This window comes from Brachyhypopomus gauderio, chromosome 2, assembly GCF_052324685.1.
Source record: "Brachyhypopomus gauderio isolate BG-103 chromosome 2, BGAUD_0.2, whole genome shotgun sequence".
NCBI classification, from domain to species: domain Eukaryota; kingdom Metazoa; phylum Chordata; class Actinopteri; order Gymnotiformes; family Hypopomidae; genus Brachyhypopomus; species Brachyhypopomus gauderio.
The window spans coordinates 22,355,787-22,378,467 of NC_135212.1; the positions used below are offsets into that span (position 1 = coordinate 22,355,787).

The 22,681-nt window shown below is 43.5% G+C and overlaps 2 protein-coding genes across 9 annotated transcripts in view; one reads left to right on the plus strand and one right to left on the minus strand.

The window, feature by feature from the left end:
- The window catches only part of chd2 (chromodomain helicase DNA binding protein 2), a 33,722-nt gene extending 30,633 nt beyond the window's left edge, over positions 1 to 3,089 (plus strand). For all 7 annotated transcript variants that reach the window (XM_076991230.1, XM_076991255.1, XM_076991280.1 and 4 more), the window contains one exon: positions 77 to 3,089. In XM_076991230.1, coding sequence (XP_076847345.1) covers positions 77 to 371 — 295 coding nt within the window. In that variant the 3' untranslated portion in view covers positions 372 to 3,089. The remainder of the gene's footprint in view (positions 1 to 76) is intronic.
- On the minus strand, positions 2,175 to 15,407 carry rgma (repulsive guidance molecule BMP co-receptor a). 2 transcript variants are annotated; one of them, XM_076991301.1, is made up of 5 exons: positions 15,282 to 15,407; positions 14,201 to 14,773; positions 11,480 to 11,595; positions 8,736 to 9,247; positions 2,175 to 5,830 (listed from the first exon to the last, which is right to left on the minus strand). In XM_076991301.1, exons 2-5 carry the CDS (start codon positions 14,212 to 14,214, stop codon positions 5,132 to 5,134), a joined length of 1,341 nt encoding a protein of 446 aa, XP_076847416.1. In that variant the 5' UTR covers positions 14,215 to 14,773; positions 15,282 to 15,407; the 3' UTR covers positions 2,175 to 5,131. The 2 variants fall into 2 exon arrangements, with proteins under 2 accessions (XP_076847416.1, XP_076847407.1); XM_076991292.1 differs by lacking the exon at positions 15,282 to 15,407 and having other exon boundaries at positions 14,201 to 14,823.
- Positions 15,408 to 22,681: the final 7,274 nt, after the last annotated feature.

A 22,681-nucleotide genomic window follows, 5' to 3' on the forward strand; every position in this document is an offset into this window, starting at 1 on the left:
ACTGAATTTGACTAAATCACATTGAACAGAAATGAGGCCATTAAAAAAACTTTTTTTTATGTGTGTGTGAATTAAGACATCCAGACCCCAAGAGGAGGCGGACAGATGAGTATCGCTCCCCAAACTACCATGCGGGAGCAGGTCACTCTCAGGACTTCAGAAGGATGCCTGACCACAGAGGGCTGCCAGGGAACCATGGTCCGGCGGGCCCTGACCACTATCGGCCTTTTTACCCAGACAAACCCCCTCCACTTATGGACCCCCGCTCGCCACAAGCACAGAAATCTCCTCTCGAGTGCCTCTCGCCCCACGAGAGGACCGCAGAGCAGAAATCTGGGGCAGACCTCAACTGGAACAACAGAAAGACGTGATTGGGGGACGGAGTTAGACACGGGGGGGTCTCTTCGTTCTGATATAACCTGCTGGTCCAGCATCTGGAGGTTTCACTCGAGTATCACAGACGAGGTGCAAGTCAGGAGGTTTGGACTGAGGAAAAGACAAAATGGGGTTAGTCCAATGGACTATTATGTGAGTAATAATTTTTAAAAAAAGCCTTTGAAATGAGTTGGAAGCTTGGAAGTGCCTCATAAATTTGTCTTTTGGTGAGTCATTAGTAGAAAAGGGAGAGTTCCCAAAGCAGATGTTACATTGCCATTTATTTAATTTACTTTCTCAATTAACACCCCTCACCCCCCTCCCCAGTGAATTAGTTTTGTGAATTCCATGAAAGTACCCGTCGAGGGAGTGGATGGTGGGGGTCCAAAATCGCACCTTTGGACGTTAACGTAACATTTTGAGACGTTTTCATCCTGTATTGGTTTGATCTCGACTATCCACACCCCCACACTCCCTCGGGCATGTCATGCCGATCAGAAAACTGGCCATTAGGTCTTGTAACTTGTGTGTTTGTCCTTTGTGTTTTTGTTGATCTCATGGAATGATTGGGAAGCTAGCGGTCACTAAATTAGCGTACAGCTAAATCTGTTCTTACAAACCTTCAGCATGCCGAATCTGTGGGGCCTAATTTAACCCCCCTGGACAGAGTTCAGAGTCTGTGCTGACCTCAATGTTAGAACACTAGATAACTGAAATGTGAAAGCTATAGGAGTTTTTAACACAAATGTGGCATTTCATTCTTCTGTAATGTCAGTACTGGTTAGTACTGTCTAAGCTTTATATTTTGCACTAAAAGTACAGTACTCTACCAGTGTTCCATCTCCAGCAGAGAAGACATCAGGACATTTTTCTCTGGATTATTTTTTCTTGTATGTGAGTGTTGTTGTGAAATGTCGATATCCTTGACCTTGAAATGGATACGTCGGCACTATATGTATTTGAATATAATGCACAGATGTGTGTGAAAGAAGCAGGAATGTGAAGCTATTTTGGGCTCGCTAGGTTCAGTGCCAAAAACCACAGACTGGCATGCTGGTAAACAACATTCACCGGGTGTGTTCTTCCTTCTCCCCCGTTCCGTCTGTGCCTTACTCCTGTGTCTGAATGAAACTCCAGGATGGTGCATGGTTTTTCACGGTCTTAACCGAAGACGGTGCAGTATTGACTAGTGGTTGATGGAGTCACTCGTCGGGACATTGGGGGTTTTAAACGGATCTTTATATGAAGTTTGCTGATATGTGGGAGCAGCACAGCCGTGCGCACGGCGGACCTTGGAGGGTGGGGGTGTCTACGTTGGAGACGTGGGTGGCTCTGCTCTGAGGGGGCTGGACTCCTCCCTCCCCTAATGCTCCGTGCTGCACTTCACAAACCTGTGTTTGCTCTTCGAGACAAACCAATTAAAGTAATTTATATTTGTGAAAAAGCCACTGTTCACATGAACTACACTGTACATACTGTTTATAGACCTGTATGTATTAAACTTTCCTACATCATGTAGTGTTTTGTTAGTGCTGTCTTATGTGCCTGAAGGAAAAGTTCTTTTTGGGATAATGTAGAAGCTAGCACAGCCATTTTTTGTTTTGTTTGTTATTTAGTATAAACCTTGAAAGAATTGCTTGTGCAGATGCAACCAGCAGGTGGCAGTATAACCCAATCTCCAAAAGCTGTAGATTATTAGCATCAGCCGCTTTGTTAACACGTACAGATAGCAAGTGGTAAATTAAGTTGTTTGTACACCCAATGCCAACCCTTTTAAAGCACAGAAAAGCAGGCCTTCGTTCAAAACAACTCAACAAGACACTTTTATTTTTTGTTCAATAAATAATTTACAGTATGTACAGGTGGAGTGTGGCACCATTTAAATCCTACAAAACCAGTTTGATCTGTCTGGCTCATCCCATTCACTGTCAGTACATATTGAGTTTTTTTGTTCACTAATTTTTTGTTTTTCATATTTAATATTACAAATGTGTTGTCTTCCATTCACAATCAAGTTCAACCAAATTGGAGTTGGAACAAAATAAAAACAAAACATAAAGTGCTTTTGTAATCAACACAAACACCACAAAACTGCATCTTTCATGTCTTACTAAATCGCTATTTGCATTTGATTTGAATAACCTTCCTTTTATCTTCTAGAACAACTGGGTGTTTAGAGATCCACTAGTGTTATTTGTGGTGTTCGAGGTATTCATGTACACAGCATCCCTTTATATTAAAAAGGTAACATTCGCTGATCCCACTCATACAAACAAAATATAATATTTCAAACACAACACTCAAACACATCATCTGCACACTCAATAACTCACAAACATATCTATAACTCACATTACACTGTTAAGAGAGTACTGGCAACACCACACAAGATTTGACAGAATTTTTTCTCTTGCTGTTTTGAGACTAATGGACAAACTGCACGGTAACAGACTTCCATAGCAGTTAGGGCCTGTCCAAGCTTACAGTGTAGAAATAAATTACTCAAACATTTCCCTCCGTTTTAATTATGTTTGTTTTAGTTTGTTCTTAACACTCTTAATGATGTTGCGGAACACTGTTAACAGAGTCAGTTGTTAAGATGTAACCGATCCCAATGGCTATTTTAGTGGAAATGTAGTTTGGACGTAGGTCTGGGGAAAAAAAAAAAACAAGAGAAATATCATCTCTTATGCAGCCTTTGAACTCCATGTGTTGGCTGTACCACTCAGCAAAGTCACTAAGTGTGAGACTGACAGGTGGCCATAGTGTAGTCATGCATGCTGATGCAGTATGGTACAACATGTCCTACATAACCTTAGCACAGCAGACTCTCAGCTAGCATTTCTTAATCGCTGTTACAAATCTGCCAGATTAACCAAACAACAGCAGCAAAAAAAAAACTGGTCAGTCTAGAGACAAAGACAATGATGTTTGGTGTTGGAAAAGCAGGGGCTGGCTGTGTGTTTTGTGTATGCTTGTATGTTTGCTTGCTAGCTTAACAACAGGAGATGATCCCCCTTCAACCGTGTTCAGAAATGGAGAAATGCGTGTGGTACGTCTCCGTGTGTCCCTACACTGGAAAAGTCCGTTCAGCTCGCTCTGGTTTAGCAGCACCTTCCAGTATTATACACAACCAGGATGTCTGGTCTGAACCCAAATATTTGAGCGGACCGCAAATGTCCCATGAGAGACGCAGAGGGGAGAGCTCAGCTGTTGGGGGAAATCGCTGGCACCACGGTCTGCTCGTTGGCAAAAGGCCTTCACAATAAATTCACAGATCTACAGAGTTGCGAGTCAAACGGAGCCCACCGCACAGCCATGTCAACATGCTTCTGAAATGGAGAGTGAGACTTTATTCTTCAAGAAGCAGTGAAGATGATTGATGGATCGGCCTGGTGGTGGTTGTGGGTCCCATGTCTTATGCCAAAAATTTGCCTCTTTGGATTAGCCACTATATTAGTGGATTAGCTACGTGCTTATAGCCACTGTGATGCTGTCTTAATTATTACTGTATTTTCTTGGAAGTACATGTGCTAAACACAAGGTTCTCTTGTCTCACACCAGTTGTATGGCTTGGACTACAAGATTTCCCATCTAAACAATGACATTTACTTAGTAAACACAAAGTTTAGGATGCTTGTTTTGTGTGTTTCCCCAGATTGTGGGCTGTACAGTCCAAATTAACCTGGGCAACCAATGTTACATATTTCAAGAGATGTATGCCTAAGTAGTGTGGATGTCTTTTAAATATACTGGACACCATGACTGACACACAGAGACCATGAAATGGGGGATTTTTTTTCCAACCTGACTGCCAATTTATGCAGGAGAGCACTTCTGGGAGGCAGAAAATCTCTTTACTGACCCATGGACCACCACGCCAGAGTGAAATTAGAACCCTGGGTGCAATATAAACACGTTTGGAAATATTTCTCTTAACTCCTATAGCCCTCGAGAACACACACACACACACACACACACACACACACACACACACAAATGCACAAAACTTTTCAACAACACACGAGTGTGACTCAGTCTCTTACACACTGTACAAGAAAGGCCTGCCGTTAGGGCCTGTTAATCCCAATGCAGACAACATGGCTCACTGATACGACACGGCTTTGGCTGGGGACGTCTTCCCGAACAAGCCTGTGTCTTTTCCAGAGCTGGAGCCTCATCAAAGGCCAGAAGCTCCAACAGGGCTCCCTCCTTCAGCAGAGGTTAATAAAAGCCCGTCATGTCCTGCACTGTCGTTCCAGAAGACTCACGCTACGCCACTTGTCTTGGCATTGGAGAGAGCAGGACACCATCTCCCAAACTTTTCTCTCTGCAAGGGGATCCCCCCCCCCATAGCCCTCCTCAGAGGTGTCTGACTTCAGTGGGAACAGGGTCTGGGAGGGGGCAGGCAAGGTTTAATACACTCCGTAGCATCTCTTCCGGAGGCTCTTGCCACAGTCCTCTCTGTCCCACGAGCAGTGTGAGGGGCGTGGCCAGCGAGCGCAGGTGCACTGCTACTCCCGCGCTGCCTCAACAGAGGTCCATTCGACAACGATGGCACACAGATGGGTCCATGGTGGGGGAAAGGGGGGAGGGGTGGTGGGACGTGAGATGACTGGCACAAGACCAAAAGCCCAGGGTGAACGCACGGGCTCTGCCTCTGCTAAAACTGGACGAGACAACGGCAGGGGCTACGCTCTGCAGACACAAAGCTTTATGACAACCATCACAACACAACAATGGAACCCATATGGGACTACAGACACGAACAGCACGACTCAGTCCAATAAGATACGGCTAAGAGGTTAAGGAGCATCAACAAGATGAAACCAGATGCCCTGGTGGCAGAGTTAAACATGCCAGTATCCCTTTCAAAAAGATGGTGCTTCTCCTTATTGGAGTGCAGCATTTTGACGTCCTCGAAGGCGTAATAGGCGGCCAGAGTGAAGTTGATATCTCCAGAGGAGAGCAGATCGAAAACGCAGGACTGAAAGTACAGGTCTTCCACCAGGAGGCGCTCTTTACACTTGGCCATAGCTGACTGATAGGTGAAGCCGTGGGCCATGGCTCCTGGCCCGGCCCGACCCTGGCTCTCAACGACCCGCCCTCGGAAGGTCCTGAAGTCGATGCGCTGGTTGGCAGGGCAGCCATGCAGACACAAGTAGAGGTCCTGATTCTCCTGGTCTTCCACCGAATTCACCACCTCCTCGGGCATCCGCACGGCGAACGTGAGGTAGCGGCCCACCTGCCGCACCACCACAGTGGTGCCAATGTAGCGGGCCTGGATCTCCACGTGCTGGCCGGGGACCCTCTCCACCACACGCAGGGCACTAGCCCCGTGTCTCTCCCCACCGTTCTTGGAGCCGTCGGCGAACGCTGCCGGGAGCTCGTCCGTCTCTGCGTGGTACGTCTTCTGGTCCACACACTCCTGGAAGTTCTTGAAGATGATTGTCAGCTGTAGAACAAAGAAGAAAATGCATGAGCATACCGTTCAGATAACTGGAGGACAAGTTAAACAAACAAACGTCAGTCACTCAGACATGCCTGTTTCTGCATGCAGATGCAACAAGTTGCAGATGTTATTCCAAACCTCCATTGTGAATAATGCACTGAATTGTCATGGTGCTCAACAAAAAGGGGAACTGGGAAAATGCAAATACACAGCCTAGTTTCACACACTCACCATGAAGTACATAGGCAAATATCTCCCAAAGTAGCTAGCTGCATATAATAGGCCATTCCCTTTTATATTTCTTAAAATGAAGCGCTGAACATAATGAAAAATATTACAAATCTTCACATGAAACTGAACTAGGGTGTTATATTACACATTCAGCAAATTCTAAATGAAAAACACACTACTCAAAACCCCACCAAATGGGAAAGCGGGTAACAGAGTATACTCCTGGGAAACACGATGAACCAGGCAGCGTCTCAGCACGGCTGTTTGACAGGCCCACAGAATGTTCTGCCACTCAGTCAAGCTGAATCCAACTCAGGGAGAACCGGATTGACACACAAAAGGACATATATGAACCTACCAATAAAGAATCTGCAAATAGTTCAATTTCAGCATCGGGTACACCTCGTTCAGAGATGCAGATGGAATGGTACGTTTTTAATGTCTTCTCTCGGGGTGAATTTTAGGCTGTCTACTATGTGCAGTCTACTACCGGCAATCTACTATGGAGGTTTCTCCTGTACTTAATGTCAGTGTAGCTTTTGCTGGGTACACTAAAACCTAAGCTTGAGAGAGCATTAGGATCAGCCATTTTACATCAGAATGGAAAACCTGGCATAATAAGTCATATACATCTCTCAAGTGCTATTCATAGGGAACACTTTGTATATGTACACTTATGTAGAAGTGCCAGATTAACGTAATAAGAAAGAAAACACAGATTCAGGCTTCCTGGTGCTTTAACTAAGGAAAAAACATACATCTCTCTGTTTTAATGAATCATTTTTAAATGTCCTGTTGCGTAAAGCGAATGAAAGGAGGCAGTTCCAGCTGTGGCTAGTGCTCTAGCTTTGGCTCCTGTTAAACTCCCAGCGTGTTTGGTGTGGAGGCGTGCAGACCTCAGCTTGCTTCGTAATGTCACTGGCCAGCAGTTTGGGGGGGGGGGGGGGGGGGGGGGGGTGCTAATGTAAACGCGCTCCAGAGAAACACAGCTCTCAGTCTATGTTACAGCAGGCCTCAGTGTGCAGACACAAAGGCAATGCATTCATGGCCTGTGAAGCCCAGATTCTGCTCCAGGGAGGTGGACCAGCGCCAGCCCTGAGAGCCCAGCCTGCACAGGGGCTAATTACGGAGCGCTGCTCCTGACTCTGGTTCTGGTCAGCATTTCTTTCATTAAGAACGCCAGCGGGCTTTTGTCACCGTGTGACCTTGGCACTGCAGAATCCGTGTGTGTGTGTCTGTGTTTGTGGGAAGGGTAGGGACGGCAGAGGTGGGGATAACAAACCAACAAAATCACCCTGCAAATCACCCCACTCAGGCAAACTGCAGGCCTCCAACCCCAGCCAGTTGTCCATGGTGCAGCAGGAAGTCGTTCAAAGCGAGAGGGCCCATCAATAAACAGCGCAGGTCTTGTTTGCACAGGTGGCATCTGCCCGCAGTCTTGTTTTCCCTTTTGTCGAGAGCCGAGCAGCCTCACAACCTCCCAACCTGCCATTTGTTTCCAGGCTCAGCTTAACAAAAATATCATTACCCCCCACCTCTCCCCACCCAGCCCCCACCCCTGCAACAAAGAGCTGTGGTCAATCTACTTAATGGTGTATCATTAGCGGATCTTGATGAAGGAAAATTGGTCTGTTTCTAAATGTGGCCCCAGCCAAAAAGGTCTCTTATGTTTCCCCTTCCGGTCCTTTCCCTTGTACAGCCAGCCATCTAAGGGACGTGTCGGGGGCGGCGTGGCTGCCCCGGCCCACATGCCGGAGGTGCGCCGCATGTGGAATAAATGAAGTAGCCACCGCCAATGGCGCACACAGATTGGCCGCGCTGCACTTTCACCCCGAGCCCCTGCAGCTGGCCGGTCAGGGGCGGCTCCCTGCCCCCCCTCCCCCTCGGCCTCAGCCAATGTACCATGAAGCAAAACAATGATAATTTATGAGGTATGGGGGCCAGCTAATGCGGAGAAAATATTGCCGGTTTCCCGCACGGACCAAGCACTTAGCTGAAACAACAAGGCGCTTAATGCACAGGCAAACAATGGCAAGGAGCGCTACAGATATAGTAACGTTCGCCATGGCAGGCTGGGAAAGAAAAAAAACATGAAGAAAGGATCAAGAAGGCAGAGGCCTGGTAACATTTTGAGTTATTACAGCTCTTTCACTCCCCCAACCCCCCCACCGCTGAATTAAAGGCCTTATCGAGACCTCATCAATTGTTCTGTTTATCGCGTCTTCATCTGCTAGGGACTGGCTCCAAACGCTAACCAGACTCTGCACTCGAGAAGCCTGCTGGCCTCTCCACACCCAGACATGTCCCGGAGCTTAGCTGCCTCGTTGCTTTCGTCTACCAGAAACCGCGTGTGACTGTGACATGTTGCTGCTTGAAGGAGTAAGAAGAAAGGCTCCCATAGTATGAGTCCAGCTCGAGTCTGTCTGATATCTGCTTCCTTTTGTGGCCTCTTTAGTATTAACTTGACGAGATAGGGGCATTAGAGAAGCTGCATTAACTGCCACAGTAATGGTTAGGAACAGGAATGACAACAGGAGTCAGTGTAATTACTCCAGTCACAACCAGTAAATGCTCTAAATATCAAAATCCCCATATTTTTAAAGTCAGGGTGGCAGATCAGTTTCATGGTCATTTGGAAGTATTTTCCGCACCAATGCGGTGAGCAGAGTGTGCTTACCTTGCTTGTGGCCGTAGCCGCTGAGCCAGGTAAGACCGGAGTGTTGGTCACCTGCACAGACAGGTACTTGTTGTGGATGAGAGGCCAGGCACCTTCCACCTTGCAGGTCTGGAAGTCATCGTTGAACGTGCGAAGATGTGGGTCCCCGAAGAAGCCACAGTGGGTGTAGTTGGGTGGTGCGGTGTGGCGTGGGAGGCTGCGCTCGTAGTGGCACACCTCAGGGCCATCCGAGGGCACATGGGCCTCAGGCAGGGGCGGAGCCGGGGGCGGGAGAGTCCGGGCGCGGGGCTGTGCGGTAGGGCCTTCTTTGGAGCAGTTGTGCTGGGTCATGAGGTCCTCGATGCCATGCTGGGCGGAGTGGTAGGCCAGGTCGCCACGGCAGGTGCGGGCTGTGCGGCGGACGCAGCTGTTGTAGACTCGCAGGGCTGTGCAGAACTCCTCCCTTGGGCCCGAGCTGGGGGTGGAAGCCCAGAACTCGGAGTTGCACTTGAGGATCTTACACTGCAGAGTGACTACAGGAGAGACAAAGAGAACATGATCGTCACTGCACTGGACTCTGAAGAAATAATTGAATTCATGCAGATTCCAAATGAAGCAAGCGGTTTACAAAATCCGTTAGAAGCCATGATCTCACAGAATAATATCGCCACGCATATACACAGAAGCAAAGCGACTATCTTCAAGGTTGTAAATATACCAAAGAAACATACCAAAAACAAATTTGATTTTAATCTGTGTATAAACTGCTTCTACGTGTTGCACTTCCTTCCTTGAGCACTTTCACACAACTGCTTTTTAGTGTAGTGAAAAAGCAAACATTCCAATGAAAGTGTTCGTCCAACACTCGGTGTTGTCAACATCAACCAAGTGTGCTTCATTAGCTACAACATCAGACCACTGTGTTCGGTAACTTGAAGAAGAACCAAACTACGAAGCACAGAAGATGTGGATGTGCCTATAACAAATAAAAACCACTGCAGAGTATGTCACACTCTCAGTCAGTGGCTTGATAACTTCAGGATAAATGATTCAGGGTACATATACAAAAAGCTGGCATTGTGTTGCATTCACCATTATCAAGATATTGCTTGACATCAAATATTTGAGTGGGATGTTGAGTGGATTTTCTCAGTCGAGTGTAAAACTCAAAGCAGGCCCGCTGAGACAAATGGGAAGAAAGAATTCAAACGGCTCTAAAAGTCAGCCAGTTACAAGTGCTAATTGTCTTAGTGCAAATTTGCATACATTCTCACCCCAGTTCTTTCTTCTTTTGCATTGCGAAGCAGATTTACAGGGGGGAGCTTTTGTGAGTTAGAACACAGCGGGTGTCAGTCACCTCCCCCTCAGAATGGAGGGAGGGGGTGGCACAAATGTACCTCTGCAAGAATTCACTGCTGGTTCTAATCGAAGGAGGCCAGTGGTTTGGATGTGTGTGTGTGTGTGAGTGAGTGAAGGGGGCGGTGCTCAGGGCTTTGAATGAAGACAATGTAATTTGCCATTGAGAAGAGACCAGCAGAGTCATAAATTAGCCCTGTGTAAAGGGATTAGGTAGAGTTTCATCAGGCGTGCAGGCCAGCATGGAAGGGGGAGGAGAGCTCCCTTAAAGAAACAGGATCTCTAGAGAGTAACTGGCTCCAGTACCAGAGGGTGCAACTGAGAGGAGGTCTCACCATTCCACAGGTCAGACTGGATATAAGATAGCCACCTGTCCACTGCAAAAGACCGTAATCAAAGGCAAATGCAATTTCAAACACATATTGAATTACAAGGGCTGCAACAAAAGTAGACTACCTGTTGCGGCAGGATTTTTGGAAAAAAGGAGGGAGGGGACTACACTCCTCACTTGGCTTTAAGCGGTATTGGCCAATATTTTATCTTCTAGTAGCCTTAATCTCGTCCCTTAACATTGTTCCTCTCAACGTGTATTTCACTCATACATACTTTTTGAAACTGTATTTCATTATCGCATGTATACGCCATTACGCTTGGTTTGTTATCTGATATACAGCAACAAAATAACCTCAAGCGTCCACGACCATCACCTGCATGGCAGTCGGTCGTCTGGAGTCAACACGACAAAGTGATAAGATACAAAATCATATGCAACATATTCCCCGATTAGCGCTACAACTATGTATTTAAGTTTTTTTTTTCAAATCCAAGCAAGCTATTGGCCCGGCTGAAAGTTTTAAAGACGTGTAGACTACGTGTAAAGACTACGTGTAGTGTTTAAAAACACCGATAATTCATTAGATATTGAGAGCCAACATGTTTCCCCACCCCAAACACACGACTCTCTGGAGAACGCTCGAGTAACACTTACTCGTGTCAGGATTTAAACCAAGGTAATACTTTTTAAAATGATGTTTCCATGTTTACATTTCAGTCGTAAACTGTAAAAAAAAAAACACACACAAGCGAACATAGATTTGCGCAGAGCTGCTGTTTAAATATGAAAAGCGTCCCGCGTGTAGTGCCCGTCTACAGCAGCAGGGTCCAGCTGGCCTGGTGTTAATAGTGGCCAATTTCAGTTTGCAAAGAAAACCTTTCGACAGAACCACGCTGGCCACAGGGCCGAAGTACCGCAGTACTTCAATTGTACTCAGCAAGCCAAGCTGTGTGTGTAACAACCAAAATAATGAGGTAACAGCGTTAAACTGCAGTTAAATACACGCGACACTATAGGAGCAAACCAAAGATTTGTGTGATCGGAGTAGTTTGAGATGCCTGTACATTTGACTTACCTGCTGGAAATAAGTAGAGAAATGTTACGAGAATCTTGCCGACTTCTAGGGCCGAAGGTCCTGCTCTTGTCCCCATAACCATCCATCCAGCACGGGGCAGCGCTCCTCTCCTCTCCCTGGTTCCGTCAGCAAGGTGAAGAAAAGCCAGTTAGTCTGTGGCAAGTAACTCCAGTTTTCCGGATTGCTGTAGACGAATGCATGCACTCCGAAATCATGCCTCCGTCTGTTAACGATCTCGCTGAGTGATATTCTGCTGGATTTCGTCGCTTTGGCGCTTGCTTCACCCCCGAGATTCCTCCTCACGCGTTATAAAGAGCGATGGATCCTCCAGTACCGGAGTAAAGACTTGGACTACACGCCTAACCGAACCAATAAGACATCGCTGCTTCGCCCCCCTTCTCTTAGCAGCTTCAAATTACACTTCTGCGTTTGAAAAGCAAACTACTTCGTTTCTTCCACATGTGCTGGTACAAAAGACTGAACGTCGATAGTGTTAAGCCTACGATTTGATTATTTTAACATGTAATTATTATTAGGAATGAATAGATGATAAAAAGATTGTTATATACACTGCAAAGCATGATTAGTTTATAGTTGGGCGCATGATTGGTTTAATGTCTGCGAGTCGTTCAAGTTGAAATTATTTTTTGTACTGTACTTATTATATGTATTTTGTAATTAAATGACCATTACATTGTGTAAAACAATCATTTATCACAACCCAAATAGATGCAATGTCTAAGACTGTCCAGAGGGCATGGAAGCTTGCTAGTAAGACGATTTGTTGGTCAGGATATAGTCTTGGCCATGTGTTGCACTCAAGAAATAAAAATGTATGGTCTCGATAAAAGCCTAGACTATAATGTTGCAGCCTGTTAATTTCAGAGAAACACGACTGGAATACAGCAGCGTAAGATCCCATTGGGTAAATTATATGCAGTCTAAGGCACAGCCAGACCAGAACATACAGAGAGTGTGCAGACTAATGCGCACAAAACAATATATCAGTGTAATCCGCTGAGTGCAGAACTCTAATGCATCAGAACATTTTGTCACACAGGGTCTGAACAGTTTGTATTGGAGACTAGGCCATTAGTTGAGAAGACTGTATAACCATCTTCTGAACTTAGCAACCAGCAATCTGCTTTGAGCTTTCCTACTGTCTGTCTTCACAATTAGACAAACTCTGTTGCAGTGTAGAGTAAGAGATGCATCAGCCCACACTGTTTTCCCCACTGTACAAAGGTTCATATTTTCCATGCATTAAATCAGTAAAGCACTGGTTATTAGTGCCCCAGTGGTATCCTCAGTATAAACATTAGCTTTGCAACAATCACGGGACAATTGTTGTTAATTAATGTAATGTGTGCATTCATTTAAAAAACAATATTCTTTAGAGTAATATGGGTTTATCAGTTAAACAAAAATTAAGAGGAAACATTAATCAGTGAGGCCAGAAAAGATGACTTAATGTAATCTCATCATTGGTCTAATCATCTGTCAAGAAATAATAACAGCATACAGGTTATCAAAAAAGCCCTAACAATATACAGCACACTTGCCTGTTTATTTACAGGTATTCACAGACAATGACTGTTCAACATGAACAGAAACGCAACAGGGCATTTAATAAAGCTGTCATGTTGTTCATTTCATAAGACTACCAGCTTCACGAACGAGACAATGAGGTGATTGACAGAGGTGTGTTTTGCTGTTAATATGATCTATTTGTCCAACACAGGCTTTAAATGGCCTCTCTCTACATTTTTGCAAATTGCATTATATCAACTGTTGTCTACCCATGCTTCCAATGTGTAAAAGCTGATATATGTCATATAAATGTCATACAGGCCTACAGATTGGTGCCTTATTAAAAAAAACATAACATCTACATAAGGGGCTGAGAGAGGTATGAGAGCTATATCTTTACGACTGTACGAGATGTCTCGTATTTAAACAGTGCAAACATATAATCAGCACATATACACATCGACCATTCATTTAGGCTTTCAGACCATATATTTTACAGGCCAATAGATGGCGCTTGTACTGTGGAGGATTGATGCCGGGCATACATTCTCATGCGCACGGCCTTACTGAGGATTAGGGCAACTTTTAAAAATTAATTTATGATACCAACTTCTGACCCCTTTTTGGCAGCACTAAATATTACAGGTATATGCACATCAATGTACCACATATTCTTAGTGTATTCCAGGTCTACATCTTCACAACGATAAGATTAATAAGGATAACACACATTTATTATTCGTAATATACCTAGATTAGTTCAGTAAATAACAATTTGTCATTCTGATCAGCATTACAGTATGCATGACGTGGCTGCTCCCTAGACTTGAATATGGCATAAACGAAATGCCAGTTTTAAAAACAGAAAATGAAAAGAAGACAAATATCTGGCATAAAACTGTCTAGCTCAGGATAGAGTAAAATACAACGTGCAACTGAATCAGTTTCCCAACGAATCATCATGTCGATATATATCATGTAGATGCGTAAGCTGACAGCTGTGAAAATAACTGAAAATAACGTTAAATGTGTCCTCCAAACCTCTTAAACAAAGAATAGCTACTGCATAAAATGTTGGATGATCAATTCCAACAACGATAAAGTGATCGTGTTTGCGTCTCAAAATCCTCACTTTGAACAACATGTATTAATAAACTATACACATGGGTTAATAAGCAAACGACCACCGACCTTGTCGAATACATGGAGCTCCCCAGATCCGCGCGGTTGAGTTTCGGAACCGGGACGAAGATTACAACCGCACGACAACCCGAGTCCACACCGAACCGAGCCGACGTGTTAGTCCATGTATCAATAATCCAAAATTAGTTTTATATACACCACGGCTCAACTAGGCGAAAAATACTGGTGTCGGTCCCGCATGGTGTCCTCTCTACGTAGTCTGTCCCAGATAAGAAGCGTGAAGAAAGTGATTTTAACAGATAAACGTCTCGGAGATAACGAAACAGGTCTTGAACTCAGATGTGATGATAGTCTACTTCGATCTCCTTGACCGGCGTGTATTTTCGTCGTCGTGAGGCGAAGTGTCGCGATTTATTTTTAGGTTCCAAGTTCTTGCTCACGCAGTCGTTGGATATAAAGGAAACTTCACCGATCGTTTTAAATCACACGCTTTCTTCATCTTGGAGATCGTGGTCTCGCACTCCTGCGCAGACTTGAGGAAGAAGAGCCCTCGGGGCGCTGCAGCTCCTCTGGACTGGTGGTGGCACCGTCTCGTTTCCTCTCCTCGCTGTTGTGAAACGGCTAGTTAGAAAGTGTGAGACACAATGATCAGCGCCGTGACTCCACAGCACCCAACATCGTATAGGATCACCACCGACAGCTCATGGTTTCTGAACACACTCTACATTTTGCTAACGCATACGCGTAGACTGGGTAGTTGTAGATAAAGCTCGTTATCACTAGACTTAATTCATTCTTATGACACAAGAAATAATACAACGAAGACACCGCCAGTTCAAATGCAATATAGACTATTGCATAATATAGTAATATAGTACAAGGCTTAACGTTTGTAATATTGCCTAGTGAGTTTTGCAATACAAAAGTTCTTCACGTTGTCCCTTTTAACGAATAATTTTTTTATATCAAGTGGAATCCTTTCACTGTGATTCTGTAACAACTGTAAAGTCTGGTTCAATACCGAATTCAAGTTATTTTGTAACAATAACCTGATAACACGCACCTTAATTTCATATAATGTTTTAATTAGCGGTCGGAATTAGGGTGCTATTAATATCAGCAACACAACCTCTAGCTTGTCCAGGATAGATGTATGAGATGCATCACATTTGCATTGATCTGGCAGCCTCCATGGGAGCGGCTTTCACCCTGGTGTGAGGAGAATAGCTTCATAGGGCCGGGTGCTGGACCTCCACCTCAAACACAGCTGGTGGGAGGAGAAATAGAGGGGGGTGTGAGGGCAAACAGACTGGGCTCACTAAAGCGCCATGAACAGTTGACACACACATAGTTGGCTGACATTTGAGTGATACACTATGCAAGGCGAAAAATGATGCCTTTAACGTTGTTCTCCCCACCCTACCCCACCCTACCCCACCCTACCATACCTCCATCCTGCCACTTCACAGTGGGCTTGGTGACAGGAAGGAGAATGTTAGCCTTCATATTGTGAACTTGTGTACCGATTGTATGGACTTCAGATTGTGTGGACTGGTCACGCAGAGCATTGATCTTGTTCCACGTTTTGCTCGGCGTGTGGGTGAGAGGGCCATCTATGTAAACAGGAATACTCACTATAAACGTAATGAGGAGTGACATGAAAAAAAAACAGATGTGGCTATTAATGGAATATATAAATGTTAAGTGAATATAATGCTGTGAAAAATGAAAAGTAGGACATAACAAAGGCCTCATCACCCCGCCCCCCCACCCACACACACATACATCTGACAGGATTGCATATTTGTATTCACACACACACACACACACACACACACACACACACACACACACACACACACACACACACACACACACACACACACACACACCTGACAGGATTCCACATTCTGCATGAATAAAAAAAACTGACATGTAACTCTGTTATCACCTAATATAGAGCAGAAATCAATAACATCTTATCCTGACACCATGTGATTTCCTTTAATTTGCGTAACACACATGACTGACAGGGCCAATCATATTGTTTCTTTCAATCCATTCTATGCAGTCTGGCAGGTCTAGGCCTGTGCTAAATGCCCAACCACTATAATAGAGACTGAAAGTGAAATTGGGATTTGTTTAAAGATGACAGTGTCACAGAGAGAATAGGTGTATTTTGGCTAATAATTACAGAGAGATCATGAGTTCCTGATCTAGGCAAAACCATTTATTTCCAATTTGTTTCATGAAAAGGCTGGGGGTTGGGAATGGCCTTGTGAAAGGGTGCGTGGCTCCAACATATGTTTATTTAATGGATGTCTGCAGCTGAGGGACAGCTTTTAAGACTATTATGATCCCAAGTTTATTCACACATTTGAAGGAAATGTGCAACAATGCAGAGGAGGTGATCAAAGCAGGCTTTATCTAAGTTCCATTGTATGGTGTGTAATTAGATAGATAAGCTTAGAAAATGTCTAGCTTGGAGATTTCCTTCTTTATAAAGGCAAGGACTTATCAGTACTAGCGTGTGTGTCTGGGAATATCCGTACTAAGCTCTCTAAATAGCGGCCCGGAGAATTAAACAGTGCTGTCGCCATGTTATCTTCATTGCAGCTCAGACCAGCTATAATGCAGTGACAGCAGTTTGGGAATGCTCTTTTGTGTCACCTTTTCAGGACTGCATAATCAACATTAAAGGGCAAATGGGCTATACTTAAAAAAATATAAATAAAATAAAACGAAATAACCCCCTCAAGTTCCTTCAATCGCAAAGCACTTTCCATTAAAACGTATGCAAAGAATAGTCGTTTCTTTATAATAAAGAAATTCAATGTTATATTCAATGTAATATAATATATTATATTTATAATATATTTAATTCTTTTTTCTGAATATGTGGTTATATTTTCACATTTGAAAGTTTTACTTTAATGTTTACTTGGGGTCAAATATTTAACATCACTTGTTCATTTGTAGTCTAGAGCTGTCCTCCTGACATCAAGCAGTGACCTCTGCATAAAAATGACCTTTGCTGCTCATCATTTGTTGATTATTGTGAGTCTGTTTTCTATGGCAGAACTGTGTGATGGCAGACCTGATGAATTCAGGGTTGTTTACATTCTAACTCGGCTCTTTTTTGCTCCACATTATCGCTTGCATGCACAAAACAGTTAAACAAGTAGATTTACGGCACTCAATAATCATTTATGATAGTGAAAAAAATCATGGGTGCTAGACCAGGATATATAGACAGACTTAAACTGACATTAAGTAATGGAATGCTTTGCAAAACGACAATTAAAATGATTGCAAAATCAACTGTGAATGCTTAAAACTATTGATGGTGGTGATGCTCAGATTAGTCAATATGATGGGACTAATAATGCTGTGACAAAGATAATTCACTTTTACCAACAGATGTGGTTGATAATGAATTAAGATTCTGAAAGTTTTGTGATGTGATCCTGTAGTCTGATATACGTCACCGATTAGGTGATTTAGTGATTCAGCAGTTTTCTGAACATAAGGTTCAGATGAGTACTTCAGGAATAGCTGTGAAGAACATCCCCACCTGTAGTTGCTGTGCCAATTGAAATAAGCACCTTCATTTATCTCTGTCTGTCCCACAGTACAGATGGGGATAAGCCCCTTCTCCTGATGCACCTCATATGTTATACAAGCCAGTTCACACCACTGCATGTCAGTTGACCGTAATTACTCCCAAAGAACTGTGTCTATAAATACAGGGATATGATTACCCCATTATCTCAATTGATCACTATAAAATCTCTTTCTCAAAACTGTATGCATACACACAAAGTAGATCTCATCAATTATTCATTCCTCATGGTAATTTGTGTGTCGGCTACCTGGGCAGCCTTAGAGAGTGAAATACAATGGGACCAAATAGTTTCCCTCACTTGCTGATAGAGGAGCCCAGCCTGACTGCCCTAAAGCAGTAGTGGCAGGGGAGCTGTATGATGAACAAAGTCCTAACTGAGGGTGAGGGTTGAGTTTGTGATAGGAGACAGTACTGCTGAACAGAAAGATTAGCAGCTCCAAATCAAAAGACGGCCTTGTATATGTGTGCTTTAAACATATTTAAACAAAGCATGATTTTATATATATATATATATAACATGGAGGAGCAGCGGCTCTACTCCGAGTTTCTCCCGGCTGACTGCACTCCTAACCCTAACCCTAACTTGTATCTGTCTGTCTGTCTATCTTTTTTCTGTCTACAATTATATCTCTATGCATCTATGCAAGTACACTGCAGTTTTGGAAAAACTGTATTTTATAATTATAAAATATATTATATGCAGACATGTGAAATTAATGTGAAAAGGCATGTGAAAGAAGGGGTCGCTCTCAGGAGCTCAGTGAATTCCAGTGTGGAATTGTGATAGGATGCCACCTGAGCAACAAATCCAATCGTGAAATTTTCTCGTTCCTAAATATTCTACTAACTGTCAGCTGTATTTTAAAAAAATGGAAGTGTTTGGGAACGACAGCAACTCAGCCATGAAGTGGTAGGCCTCGTAACTGATTGAGCAGGGTCAGCAGATGCTGAAACGCATAGTGCGAAGAGGTCGCCGACTTTCTGCAGTCAATCACTACAGACAACCAAACTTCATGTGGCCTTCAGATTAGCTCAAGAAAAGTGCAAAGAGCTTCGTGGAATGGATTTCCATGGTCGAGCAGCTGCATCCAAGCCATATATCACCAAATGCAATGCAAAGCGTCAGATGCGGTGGTGTAAAGCACTCCAACACTGGACTCTAGAGCAGTGGAGGCATGTTCTCTGTAGTGACGAATCGTGCTTCTCCATCTGGCAATCTGATGGACGAGTCTGGGTTTGGCGGTTTACAAGAGAATGGTACTTGTCTGACTGCATTGTGCCAAGTGTAAGATTTGCTTTATTTTATTAATTTATCAATTTGCATAAATGTGCTCCATTATATGTGTTCATTTTGTCTTTTGATTTGCCACCTACCCATATATATATCTCAGTAGCGAACCGTGACCATTATATCTGGGCCCACTCCTATCCCCCCAAAAAAGAAAAAAAATAGTTTCCTCTCCTAATTAACTGCAATAAAAAAAAAAAATTTAAATTGAGACGACAGTATGGCTTAAAAAAAAAAGCGCTATACAAATATATTTGATTTGATTTGATTTAAAAACGCAATAAACAATAACATATGCACTAGATAACTTATTGAGCAAAATAAGGTTCCAACAAAATAAGGTTTACAGCTCCATGTTCCTCGGGAGCGGAATATGTAAACAACGCGCACGAGGGCATCAAAGGAATGAATCGAAACTAGCTAGCAGTGGTACGCTAACGCCAGGTAGCGTCGCCACAGCGGGCGGAAATGATCATATATTTAAGCCCGCCCATTAAGATGGAAGATATGATTGGTCAATTTTACTGTCATTTGAAACTCTGTAAACGAACAGCGGGCATCACAGTCCTGATCTTCAACTTTTCAACCTTTTGTCACATATCATGGGTCAAACAAAGATATACAATTACATTTCTTTTTGTAAAGAATCAACAACACAAGGGGCACAATTGTGAAGAGGAATGAAATGTATTGGATATTTTGAACTTTTTTAACAAATAAAAAACTGGGGCGTGCAAAATTATTCGGCCCCCTTGCGTTAATACTTTGTAGTGCCACCTTTTGCTGTGATTACAGCTGCAAGTTGCTTGGGGTATGTCTCTATCAGTTTTGCACATCGAGAGACTGAAATTCTTGCCCATTCTTCCTTGCAAAACAGCTCGAGCTCAGTGAGCTGGATGGAGAGCGTTGGTGAACAGCAGTTTTCAGCTCTTTTCACAGATTCTCGATTGGATTCAGGTCTGGCCATTCTAACACCTGGATACGTCTATTTGTGAGCCATTCCATTGTAGATTTTGCTTTACGTTTTGGATCATTATCTTGTTGGAAGATAAATCTCCGTCCCAGTCACAGGTCTTTTGCAGACTCCAAAAGATTTTCTTCCAGAATGGTCTTGTAATTGGCTCCATCCACCTTCCCATCAATTTTAACCATCGTCCCTGTCCCTGCTGTAGAAAAGCAGACCCAAACCAGCGTGGCACCACCACGTTTGACAGTAGGGATGGTGTGTTCAGGGTGATGAGCTGTGTTGCTTTTACATTGTTTTGCATTGTGGACAAAAAGTTAGATTTTTGTTTCATCTGACCAGAGCACCTTCTCCCACGTTTGGTGTCTTTAAACAAGACTTTTTTATGGATATCTTTGAGAATGGCTTTCTTCTTGCCACTCTTCCATAAAAGCCAGATTAGTGCAGTGCACGACTGATTGTTGTCCTATGGACACACTCTCGCACCTCAGCTGTAGATCTCTGTAGTTCATCCAGAGTGATCATGGGCTTCTGGGCTGCATCTCTGATCAGTCTTCTCCTTGTTTGATATGAAAGTTTAGAGGGACGCCTGGGTCTTGGTAGATTTTCAGTGGTCTGATACTCCTTCCACTTCAACATGATTGCTTGCACAGTGCTCCTTGAGATGTTTAAAGCTTGGGAAATCTTTTTGTATCCAAACCAGGCTTTAAACTTCTCCACAACAGTATCTCGGACCTGCCTGGTGTGTTCTTTGGTCTTCATGATGCACTTTGCGCTTTAAATGAAACCCTGAGACTATCACAGAGCAAGTGCATTTATATGGAGACTTGATTACACACAAGTGGATTCTATTTATCATCAACAGTCATTTAGGACAGCACTGGATGTTTCAGAGATCTTCACTGAACTTCTGAACTTCTGGAGTGAGTTTGCTGCACTGAAAGTGGGCCGAATAATTTTGCACGCCCCACTTTTCAGTTTTTTATAAAAAAAAGAAAAAAAAAAATATATATATATATTCAGACCCTTCTTATAGCTTCAGCGAGGTTATCTTCTAAATTCATTAAAAGGGGAATACAGACCCTTCCTTTGGTACTTGGTTTAAGCACCTTTGGGAACTATGACAACCTCAGGTCTTCTTGGCACTGATCCTACAGGCTTGGCACATAATTTTTTTGGATGTTTCTCCCATTCTTGGCAGAGTCACACAGCCTCAGCCAGGTTGGATGGACAGAGCCTTTCTCAGGTCTCTCCAGAACACTCGATCCTTCCATGTTTTCCAGTCTGCCACCATGGTGGCAAACTCCAAGTGGGCTCTAATGGGCCTTTTAGCATGGAATGGCGTCTGTGCGGTTACTTTACCATGAAGACCCAGTTGGTAAAGTGCTGCATTGATGGTCTTTTTGTAAGGTTCTCTCATCTCCACAAAGGAACTCTGTTACAAATGTTGAGAGCCTATACAAGCAGGTGTTTCCTAATTAAATTTAACTTTGTTAAACACAGATGGACTTCAGTGAAGTAACATTTCAGAGACCATAGATAGAAGTACAGGGCACCATTGCTTAATTGCAGGTGTCATAAAAGTCTGAATACTTTTATGTTTCTCCCTTTTTATCTTAAATACATTTAAAAACATTACACAAACTATGGTGCTTTGTCAATGTGGGCTGTTGTAAGGAGACATAAAATCAGTTGAATCCATTTAAGATGACTTTAAAACACCAAAATGTGGAAAACTTGAAATGGTCTGAAAATGTGCATCCACTATACACTGGGATATGTCTTTCCTTCCTAATGTTGTATTAAAATGACCACATAAAAAGATAAAGCTAAAGAAAAAGCTGATCAATATAAATTATAGCCAGATATTACTGCTGATATATGTAGCTAACATTTCTGAACCTGGTTTTGATTTAAGGCTGTTTTAAGGCTGTGTTCACAATTCTCATTATGGTCACACTTCATCACACTCACTCAGCATCAGCTGGAGCCCTGCAGTGGCCCAACGTGTGTGCTAGCTTCTAAAGGTGAATTAATGTATGTGCTAGCTTTTAAAGGTGAATGAACGTGTGTGGTAGTATTTAAAGGTGGCTGAGTGAAGAGGCCAGATTCGAACCACGCTATGCAACTTGGCAGGGTGTAGAAGGTACAAAATACATCATATTCACCATCTTGTATTCTGATATTATTTCTCCTCACACATCACCTGTAGAATTATTGAATATTTTGTTGTTTATTATTAATTTTAACCCAAAGGGGGCGATTACACTGGAGATCATTGTGCTGCAGAAGGCACAGTTGTACACTGCTCGATGAGGAGATGAGGAGACATGGGGATGAGGAGAGATCTACTATAGCACAGCCAGACCAATGATTGTTCTGCCTCTCAGGGCATCGCTACGGATGGACAACAGACGAAACTCCCGGTCTTCCTTGCTTATGTCTTCAAGTCATAGCAGCTATGAGCTGAACACAAATAAACCTTTTGTGTAACACTCTTTTGCCAGTGAGGTTCAGCTGAGTATTTTAAAGAATTTAGGGTGCAGTGCATTCTAGGATTCCCTTTCGTGCGCTGTATGTTCGTGTCTGGGCTGTCTTAGACGTTACCAGAATCCTTTTATCCCCTCAGTGTTGATCACTCTTTTCTCATTG

Excerpts from the sequence above, each read along its gene's own strand:
- rgma (XM_076991301.1), bottom strand. Across the intron at positions 9,248-11,479 it reads TCTCTACTTATTTCCAGCAG|TCACTCTGCAGTGTAAGATC; the intron begins GTAAGTCAAATG and ends TCTCTCCTGTAG. Across the intron at positions 5,831-8,735 it reads CGGCTACGGCCACAAGCAAG|CTGACAATCATCTTCAAGAA; the intron begins GTAAGCACACTC and ends TTTGTTCTACAG.